General features: G+C 33.2%; 1 protein-coding gene across 4 annotated transcripts; it reads right to left on the minus strand.

Annotated features, from left to right (window-relative positions):
- Window positions 1-383: 383 nt before the first annotated feature.
- Window positions 384-9184, minus strand: LOC112005662 (protein MID1-COMPLEMENTING ACTIVITY 1). Of its 4 annotated transcripts, XM_024037958.2 has the most exons (10): window positions 9077-9184; window positions 8534-8901; window positions 8357-8437; window positions 7332-7761; window positions 5769-6181; window positions 5380-5489; window positions 4223-4294; window positions 2126-2232; window positions 1556-1649; window positions 957-1286 (listed from the first exon to the last, which is right to left on the minus strand). In XM_024037958.2, exons 4-10 carry the CDS (start codon window positions 7737-7739, stop codon window positions 1234-1236), a joined length of 1257 nt encoding a protein of 418 aa, XP_023893726.1. In that variant the 5' UTR covers window positions 7740-7761; window positions 8357-8437; window positions 8534-8901; window positions 9077-9184; the 3' UTR covers window positions 957-1233. The 4 variants fall into 4 exon arrangements, with proteins under 4 accessions (XP_065623238.1, XP_023893726.1, XP_023893727.1 ...); XM_065767166.1 differs by lacking the exons at window positions 957-1286; window positions 9077-9184 and adding an exon at window positions 384-742 and having other exon boundaries at window positions 8534-9026; XM_024037959.2 differs by lacking the exon at window positions 9077-9184 and having other exon boundaries at window positions 8397-8437; window positions 8534-9019.
- Between the last annotated feature and the right edge of the window lie 2011 nt (window positions 9185-11195).

Here is an 11195-nt window from a genome sequence, read left to right on the forward strand (position 1 = left end):
GCAACTAAACTGTGAATTCCATATTTTACACACTTTTTAAAATCTTTAATATCCTTGTACACTACTAAAATCCTAAAGCCTCCACTAAATTTTTTTCCCTCTTCTACCTCTTACTTTTTCAGAGTTTCAAAGTTTAGATTTTTGTTAAAAACCCAAATTTTAAATACTTAGAAGTATAGTGAAAAAAATGTTGAATGATTGTTGGGTTTCAACAATGAAATGATCGTTGTTAAAAATTGATTACACAATTGAATGTAAGATCAAAAGATGAATGATTACTTGCCACATACATCAAGAAACACTATTGATAACGAAAAACATCAATTTCAAAATATGAAAAAAAAAAAAATACAGAGGATTGTTGAGTAATTTTTTTTAATCTACCCCCCACCCCCTGGGGAACTGAAACTCTGGCTCCGGCCAAGGCTTTTGCGACCTCATGGCTCGTGCCATACAATCATCTCCAGGATTCTGATCCACTGATCTCCGGTGTCTTCACATGATCCGAGCAAATGTTTTACAAAGGATACCAACCCAAAAGTAACCCTCTGTTTTCATGAGGGCTCTGAAGATGAACAAGTATGCATCTAGCCCAACTAAACTCTACAACGCTAGGTTTGTAAGTATTTCACATGGCAATATTCAAGCATTCGACACAACTCGTCATGTAGCTGATGTCTCTGAAGAAGGAAACTGTCATAAACTTTCGCCCCATACTTCCATCATGCTGTGTATTTCCCCACTTGTTCATATATATGTTATGTAAAGTAGATCAACACATTGGTGTGGACATAATGAAATGAATATATGAAGAATGAACAACGAAGAATGAACTATATATGTACAAGCAGTATAATGAATTCTATTCTGTTCATTAGTGACACGGTGGTCCTCCTCTTACCCCTGTTAAAAGTGTCACTGAATAATACCTTTTGGCAAGCAATAATACATGGATCTCATCAAAATCCTTCAGGCAATGGTTATGGGCATGATCGTACAAAATTATCATACAAGATTGGATAAAAGCAACTCAAACAACACTAAAAATTAGTCTATAAGATACACGATATGCTGAATTTAAAAGACACGGACAGCTAATTTACATATGGGTAAATTTATGGCATAAATGCCAATACAAATTCCTGTAACACTTGCAACTAACTGTTGCCCCTATATATGGCTGTCAAGGTATATAAATTTTAAAACCACTGAACAACGCTTCCATTCTATCACTTAGGATTCCATGTATTGAGAGGGTGGAGGGCTTATTTTTGTCTTCTCAGGACCTGCAAGTTGTTTTTATATCAAATATTTTGCATAAAGCTCTGATCAGCCAGCACCTAAGTAATATAAGTATAAGGAAAACAAGGTCAATTTTTCCAAGACACATAATGCAACACAGTTGATCATTCTCAAACTCTTTTTAAGACTTAAAGAGTCACCTAGACACTTTTTTTTGTCCTCTCAATATTCTGGGATTATAGCACTAAGTTCATATATCAGAGAACTGTATCATTCCGAAAGATTAAGCTAAAGCTCAAAGCTTAAGACATACCATGAACCCCACGGATCTCGACTTCTCGCCATTCTTGGACAAGTGCACAGCAGCAGCACATTAAATGTGAGAGGAAATCATCAACAAAGCCTCCCTACCAAAGAAGGGGGTAATGAGGAGAGCACAGTTGGGAGAAATCACAATACAAGAGAACAAGACTAGTTGTTAACAGTAAAATTATATATCTTGCACCCAACTTAACCATGCACAAACACATTTTCTAATGTGAATTTTTCTTACAAACTAACAATATCGGGTCCATTTTATGTATTGCAATGGAGGTATAGACATAAGTATATTAATACCTCTGGCCCACCACTCCCAACCCTCCGACAAAAGAGATATGGGAGAAAATGATATTGAATATTACCAAGTTAGTCTTACATGGATGTGTTTCATCTTACCCTATAAATCTACACATCAAATGGTTCTCAACAATTTAACCAAACCTTTATTTTAAAACTATTTATAATAAGGTTAGCACTGCCAGAGGTATATTTCACGAAAATTATCTATCATTATCAATTTTCAACCTAGAAAAGATACCAATCATGTAGTGAGAGAGAGTACCGTGATGTTCAACATCTTACGAAGCTTTCTTCTGATGTAGCAAGTATAGCAACAGCATGACAACACCAATGAATATGCCATTAATTCGTTACAGGATTCTGCTGGAGCTGATGATCATAGAACCAATATTTTTCTGTGTAAGCTTCCAAACAATACAAAATCCAAGCATAAAATCTCAACATAGAAGTCTAGCAACTGAACTCGATAGATTTAGAAGTGAGGAAAATATTTGAAACATTGAGCATTCATAGCCTGAACATATTCAGCTACTGAAACAATCGACTCATTTTTTGATTATGTAATTCCACAAACCAAAATATACATATGGAATACAAATCCTCCGTCTCACTTTATACTCAATCAATCACAACTTGACATGTATTCTTTTTATTTTTTTATAAAATATCAAAAGTTGAAAATGGGAAAAAAAAATCAGGCACATGACATACCAAAATTAGTGAAGCATAAAGTGGAACACAAAAGGTGGAATAGAAGATTTGTATTCATAATTTCATATAAGAGGCCTCACTGTTGTTAGTTTAGTTAAGTGTAAGGTCACAAATTTACAACTGATTAACAACAGGATATCATACAGTAGGCCTACTCCAGTGCTAGGAAACACAACTCAGCCAATTCACTAAAATCCATACTAAACAACCAGGTTTACAAACAATCAACATAGTTATAAAAGATTTACCTCATTGTTCTAGACCAAATCTATAATCCATAATCTATGCAAAATCGAAGATGTTTGACTTTTGGTTGACCTTATGTAATTGTACCACATAAGCTTTTGAGGCCTTACAAGTTTTTCACATTATTTTTCTAATATATATTTATAAATTGGGTTAAAATTCTATTACGATTCTCTATAAAACCTCCTATATTTAAACTCTCCGTTAGATTCTTGCCACATCAAATAGATCAATTTAAGCTAATTAGAACTTATCATCTTTTTGGACAAAACAACTTAGAACTAAATAAATTTTGACTAAATTACATTTAGCTTCTCTAATGTTAATTATAATTAAATTTGATATGTTCTTTTCTACAAATTCTCTGATTTGACTTTTTATTTTCTAATACCTATTAATTAAACATATATCATGTATAAATACTTGTAATTTAGGCTTTTGAGTTATGATACCATATGCGGACATTTATTCATGTCATACTCCAATTTGAAATTATTTGAAGAAATCAAATCTAAATTTACATCTCACCAATTGCAATGGTTGCCATTAAAATTAAGGTGTCAGTTAGGTATTATTTTTCATATTTAATGGTATATCATATTGTCTTATGAATTTGTTAAGTATGATGTGGAGTAGAGGGGAAAAAAAAAAAACTCAACAAAGTACGCAATTTCCTATATTTATTTCCCATTTTCTGCAAGTATGTGTAAGCCTTAAAACAGCTTTTTTTTTTCTTCTTATATTTCCACGTAAGTGAAAGCTTACACGTTTTCATGTCATCATTAGAGTATATATTTTTAATTTAGTTTTTAGAGTTCCAAATAGTACTAAACTACCTTACTTTAAACTAATTAGACGTTATTGGCCTTTTGTATAAATCATCTCAACTCTAAAAAATTTCAAATTAATTAGGTTTAGTATTCTGCAAACAAATTCTAATTAAATTAGGTAATTTTCTTTATACAAATATTTAATATGACTTTTTAGCTATTAATACTTATTAATTAAACATTTATTATATATAAATATTTTTGTCCAACTTTGTGGTGCAACTAGTGTCTTCAATTCTGAAAGAGAAGAAAACTGTATCCTCCACAGGGCATTTGAAATACTCAATATGATGCAAAGTGCCTTTCAGGGCCACAGTAAAGTAACAGGCTAATAGCCCAATTATGATTTCATAATCCTCCAGACATCCATGCTGGACAAGGAATAAAAGGCAGATTTTTCCAACCAGAAGACTAGAACTAAATCCTACTAAAATTTTCTAACTTATTGAGAACTCGTGTTACTCAATTTGCTAAAAGTTTACATTATTAAAGTAAGAATTTACAGAAACATGAAAATGCGTAGAAGCTAGATAAGATTTTATTAGGAAATTTGTAAAAGTTAGCTAACTTACAGATGTGCCTGTTATTTGCTACAGTAGCAATCTTTGAAAATGTCCCACAAGGAAAGAAGAATGTCTTGATACCTGCAAAGCGACTTTTATATTTAGAACACAAGCAAACTTTGGGCAAAGGCAGGTCAGTAAAGGGTCACGCAAAAATTTAGTATGATGAGATGGTCTCACCATTTCTACTAAAAGGAATAGTGCAGAGTAATGCTATGCTATGGACACAACAATTTTCACAATAATTGAGTTTGCCAGTCTTTATTAGTTCTCATTTGGACCCACCTCTAACATTATTTTTTTACGTACTAATAACAACTTACCACCTCAATAGTTGTGAAATCTATTGTGTCTCTAGAGTTATTGTAGGATGAGTCACCCTCTCCATGACCATATTATTCACTCTAATCATTTAAAAAGAATAGGGAAAAAAAAACTCAGTTATCATAACTGTCACTCTCTAATCTGGTTAAGAGCTTGGATAAAACTAATATTTTGGAGTACTAAAATTGTTGCATCAACATGCTCATCCTGTGAGCCAAGCCCCTAAGCATATTTCCAAAGCAACCCCTTGTAGCAACCACTTACAGTGGAGCTTTCAACATTTACTACCCCACCCCACTTAAACAAAAACCCGGACTGTATTTAAATCTGTGTTAATCAAAAGTCAAAACAGAGCAAGACAAATTTGATCTGAATTACAAAAGAACTTACAATTGAGATCCACCTAGACCTAGTCAAGAATGAATACAGCTTGTGTGCCAGTTGGTATTCACAAGAAAGGAAAATGTAGAAAAGGAAATTGTAATCAAACAAGATCAGAAAGCAGCACTTTAGGTTATTTGAACATAACTAGAATCATAAGTTAAGCGGAAAAGGAAGACACATCCAAAAATTGATGTTAAATATATATACAGAAATGTTAGTTAAAAATTCTTCAGACACAGCTTCAGAGTTCTTTCATGTCATATGGAAGGCAATTAAAACAGGTAACAAGGGGATTTTGTCTTCATTTGTGTATGAAGGGAAACGATTTAACAGGTGAAGGATAACTGGGAGACATTCTACTATAAAATAAAAATTTATAATAGTTACACAAACAAAAACAAACTTGAGATTTTGCTTCTATCTAATAGACATGATTTTAACAGGATGAGAGGACATACACAGGCAAGGTTCTGAACAACAACCGAGTAGATCAGTATGCCATTCTTCATGTCGGTATGAGCCTCTAGTTGATAGCAGATCATGTCCGGATGAAACAGAAGATGTGTTTCTGCACAGATAAATATGGCATCATAAAGCATGAACAAGATATTTTTTGGAAGTCTATTCTGGCTTGAAAACATAATATTAGATACAGTAAAACCAGAATTTCAGTGTGCAAAATCTGGTCAGGGGGGATTTTCAGCGTTCCTGGATTTACAAGCATGTAGCTTGAGGTTGGCATCACTATTGAAATCTTTAGCTACACTGATATGGCATTGGAACTAAAAATTTCCTTGATTGTGACTGCATTCAACTTCTTATGCTATAAAATCATAAGAAAACTAACCTTGAAGTTGTACGATTATCACTTCTTTTATGATAGCCTTCATCAGATGAATTCCCCTTGTCATCACTGGCATCTGAATAACTCTGCTCCATTTTCTTGTGAGCTTTTTCAGATGAACTCTTCTCTGGAACAGTAGCAGCAACTTCTGTTACTTCTAATAAATGTTGAATTACTTCACATTGACTCACATCCAAGTTAGCTTGTGAGCGTTGTAGTTCAAGTTGAAGCTTTTCACTTTCCTTTTGAAGTGCCACATTAAAAGGCAAGTTTGGATAGGAACAAGAAAGAGTTTTCTTCAACACCATAGCATCATGCTGTGATGGTGATGGTTTTAGGATCACAGTCTGCACCTTTCTGTCCTCTTCATCCAATGTGTATTCTCGTTGATCCCTTTCAATATCTTCTAGTCTCTCCTGTGGATTTGGGAGAAAAATGTATAAACCTAATCGAGCTAAATTATTTATACTGGCATATTAATTAAATTTGTCAAACTACACATAAATATAGAACAGTGAGCAGATTCCGATCCAGTTGGAGGCAAAGCAAGAGTAGATTGAGTTGCATGTGCTAGACCAAAAAAAATATCTGTAATTGCAGTTGAAACATTAAAATGCATGAGACTTTAGCATAACCATGTATAGTTAGAAAATTTATCAAGGTGTAGGGGATCCAAAAAGGTGGTCAGTGACTCATTGAGATTATTTATTGCTCCTGTTTTTTACCCATAACCCATTGCTTCAATTCCAATCATAGAACCATTTATCAAGCCAAAACAAAACAACAAAAACCAGCCCTTCAGAGGAAGGATGCGAGGCCAATTAGTATTTCATAATTAGAGTTTCAAACCCTTTTTTACTTGGTGTATCACCTTATACCTACCCACATGATTCAGCTGCCTACACCTAGGTTCTTACAAATCATCAGCACTCCTGAATAAAGAACCATGGATCAAGTCTGTATGCCAGCTTTTTGAACTTCATTCGGTTAAAAGCACAAATTTAGTACTCCAAACATGTCTGCCACTGGCAATCAAGGTTTCGTGGCCCAATCTGAACAATTATACCCATCATCAAAAAGCACAATAAAATGTATTGAAGAGCATACTCCAAACAACCAATTCTTCCATTAGGATGCATAAGTGCCTGAAGGCCCCGACCTTATTGCCCACGATTTAGCCATCTTTGTTGCTTCAACAAATGATACTCTTACTAAAGGGTAAACTGTATGAAGAAAAAAAAAAACCTGAACTATCACTCGAGTTATAGCGTGCTCCCTGCACTTAAAAACTGAGCAATCAACCCCCTAACTTTATTCAAAATTCCAAATAACCCTATACCGTTACAAGTGAAGATATTTAGTAAAATTACCTTCAATTCGACAGAAATTAACTGGGGTAGGTGCTCTGTGCAATTTGAATAATGACTATTTGGAGGGTTTAAAAGATCACATCATAAATCAGACTATAACTTAGGGTGGATTTTAATTAATTACTGCAGACTCAATCATAAATCCTATTATTAACCATAACAATAAGAAATAAGGACAAAAACAAAGAACCAATACCCTGACTCTAGCATTGTCCACAAGAGTGATCAACGGAACAAGCTTCAAGTATCTGTCAATCTCATTCTGAGCCTTCCGGAATTGGTACACGATGTTCCACCCCATTGCCAACAAATACAGATAGCTCCGGTCCTGGCAACTGTTGACCAAAACATAAGACCTTCTAAGAGCATCCTCTAGCTGCTCCAAAGGCTCGCGCGTCTCCGGGTACTTCTTGAGCTCCGAGATCCTCAGCTGTTCAAGCAAATTCCCAATCAGCTTCAAATGCAGCGCGAATTGCCTGCAATTCTTCTTGTGCATTCGCGCCGTGTTCGCGGCTTTCACAATCATGGAAATGAGCTTCCCGGCATCGAGGCCCGAGAGTTGGACCACCGTCGCAACCTCCCCAAGTGCTTCCCACGTAGCCATCTATCTTCTCCTCTCAACCAACCTAAATTTCATTCTTACATCAGCTCACAACACAATATTTTTCACAAATCCAAGCCCAAAAAAACTATAACAAGACAAAAAATTGTAGTATTATAAACTAGTAATCTTGACTGAAAATACGTTAAGATTTTTTTGGTGAAATTCAGAGATCTTTTAGTTTTTTTTTTTTTTTTTTTTAAAGCCAAGAACTCAAACTTAGAGAGAAATTGAATATATTGCAACAGGTTCCTTCGTTTGCATTGCCAGACTGAATGAAGAGCTCATTCTGAAGATGAATTCAACGGCAATTTGTAGAGAAGCAAAAAAAAAAAAAATTAATGATTTTTTTTGGTTTGAAGCTGGATCTTCATAGAGATGGCATTGTTGTTCAAGATCTTCAACGCTCAGAGCTCGGAACGGACTGCAGCAAAATCAGATAACGAAAATTCTGAAGATTGTTCGTTACTCTTCTTGACCAACTTTTCAACGGAAAAAAAGATAAAAAAGCAAAAGAGGAAAAATATGATTGAAAATAAATATCTATAATTATAAAACCAAAACCATTTTATTAAAATAAATAATTAAAAATAAATAAATAACTCTCTTAGTGCACGTACAACTTCTGAAAATATGAGTCTTCACCCGCCGTAGACTCACCGGACAGAGAGAGAGAGAGGTTTAACTTTGGGCTTGAAAACCTGTGGAGCACTCAAAGCTTCAGAACCACAATGTAGAAATAGTAAAAAAAATAAAAATAAAAATAAAAAGCTGCAAATGCACATTAACTTTCTCACCTGCCGCGAAAAACTTTTTATTTTTTGTTTGGTTCAGTTGTGACCAGTGTGTGTGAGTGGTGGTTTTCTGAGTGGAATGTTATAATGAATGAAAGGTGAAAAGAAATGTCAAAATCAGTGAGAAGAAGAGGAGAAAGAGCATCGAATTCTGAGATTAACAGGCATTGCTTTGCGCACACGAATTTTCTTCTGCTTCTTTGTGTGAGTTTTGGACGAACTTGAGAAGAGAGTCAGAGAGAGAACTCTCTCAATCAATCCCCCACCTTACTCTCTTTTTCTCTCCACCTCTTATCGCTCACAGTTTCGGTGTCGTTTGTCCGTGATGCCTTGTTTGCACACCTTTCTTTCTCTCTCTTCACTCTCTGTGTCTGCACACACAGACAAGCATGGATTTAGTGCGGGCCACTGGTGCAAGTACTTGAAACCCCATTATGCGTAGCGGAAATTACGAAGGTGCCCCCCGTTCTTCACGGAGGGTAAAAAAGGTAGAATACGGATAGGAAAAAGGAAGGGAACAAATTTTTTTTTTTTTTTTTTTCATACCTCAAACGGGTTGTTGACTCATTATATTCATCGTTTCAACGGAAGCTTTTTGCTCTAAATAGTACGATTTAAAGCTCCAGCTGGCAGCTAGTCTCGTTCAAGCTGAGGCAGCCTTTGTGAGAGAAGGCACATGCAATTCACGAGCGGCCACTCTGCCTGTGCCTATTAGTCAAACTTTTCTTTTCTTTTTTTTCTTTCTTGTTTTCGCTTCTAACTCATCAGTCATTAGACTCATTATTACCCACCTAAATATGACACTAAAACTTCTTACTCATTAGTCGTTAGACTCATTATTACCCACCTAAATATTACACTAAAATAGCTAGGCGCCGTTCGGTATATATGTTTAAACACATATTTTTAATTTTTAAATAATATTATATATATTTTCACACATTTTTTTACTTATACATATTTTAAAAAAAATTAAAAACAATTATTTAAATACACGTATCAAACGGACCCTTAACAATTTGACGACATTGATTTGAAAAGATATATGAAAAAAGTAACATTTTTTTTATAGGATGAAAAAAGTAACTAATTTTTTATATTTTCATAAAAAATTTCTAAAATAGTTCACTAATAAATACTTTAAAAGTATCTATTAATCGGACCTTGTTTCCGATACTATGTTTGGTTAGGGTGAAAAAATAGAACAAGAAATGACAAAACTTAGATACAGTATCTTATGTGTTATTTCTTAAATTTCCTCTTAAGATTCAGCTATGTGACTACTTAACTAAAAAATACACTTTCATTGCATGAAAAAAAATTCACATAGCAAAATCTTAAAAAGGGAACCTAAGAAACAACACCTAAGTACTGTACTTAAATCTTGCCCAACAAAAAATGTGATTTTCTATTGTTTGATTTGATTGAAAATGAGGATGAAAGAAAATAAGAGTGAAAGAAGTTTTCCACCAAGACTTACTTTTTTTTTTCCTTCTAGATTAAGGGAAAAAACAAAATAAAATAATTTTAAGAAGAAAGATATAAAATTGCCATCTTTTGCATCCTTCCACTTTTATTAATAAGAGGTTAAAGTAATTTTTTTTCTCTATCTTTCCATATTTTCATAATAGTAATTTTTTTTCTTTATCTTTCTACACTCCACTTTTCTCTACCAAACAAACAGAGTGAACAGTACAAATATTTTCTATCATTCCAACCAAAAAAAAATTCTTTTTATTGTTATTTGATTTTTTATAACTTGATAGAAATATCATGATGTGATAGCTAGGCAACAAAAACTCAAATTGCACTTTTTTTTTTTAATAATTTGAAAGTTAAGTGTGGAAATTTGGAATTTTAAATATCTCTATTAAAAATATTAAAAAATATAAGTTGAGAAACAAAATTTCGATATATATATATATATATATGAAGTTCCCAGTTTATTTTACTATTCAGCTTATTTTTGTTACTATTTATAGGCTCTACTGCACTTGCTGGTACTATTCATGAGTCTCATTGTACTATTTTAGTTAACTTTTATCTTTATCTATAATACTTTCAGTAAAAAAATTTCAGTTTTAGCAAAATAAGCAGATTCAAAACAGACCCTTAGTGTGCACTTGACATTGGCTTTAAAAGCCAGCTTTTTTTTTTACTATTCAGCTTATTTTTACTACTATTCATGAGTCTCATTGTATTTTTTGATATTATTCATAAATCCCACAATACTATTTTAGTTCTATCTACTGTACTAAAAAGTAGTTAAAATAGTAAAGTGAGATCTATGAATAGTATTAAAAAGTGCAATGTGACTCATGAATAGTGGCAAAAATAAGTTGAATAGTAAAAAAAAACTGGCTTTTTAAGCCAATGACAAACAACTGAAACAAGTGCATTTGGCATGGATTATTTTTTCCAACTTATTTTATTATTCAGTTTATTTTTGCTACTATTTATACTTTCTACTACACTTTTTAGTACTATTTATAAGTCATACTGTACTATTTTAACTAATTTTTATATTTATTTATTATATTTTTAACAGCAAAAATTTTAATTCCAATAAAATAAATTGATTCCAAACCGACCTTTAATAAGATATTTCCTAACCAAGTCGAATTACCATACGTGATACGACATTACCAATTAAAGGACAACAGAA

This window comes from Quercus suber, unplaced genomic scaffold (genome assembly GCF_002906115.3).
Source record: "Quercus suber isolate HL8 unplaced genomic scaffold, Cork oak 2.0 scaffold_780, whole genome shotgun sequence".
NCBI classification, from domain to species: Eukaryota; Viridiplantae; Streptophyta; class Magnoliopsida; order Fagales; family Fagaceae; genus Quercus; species Quercus suber.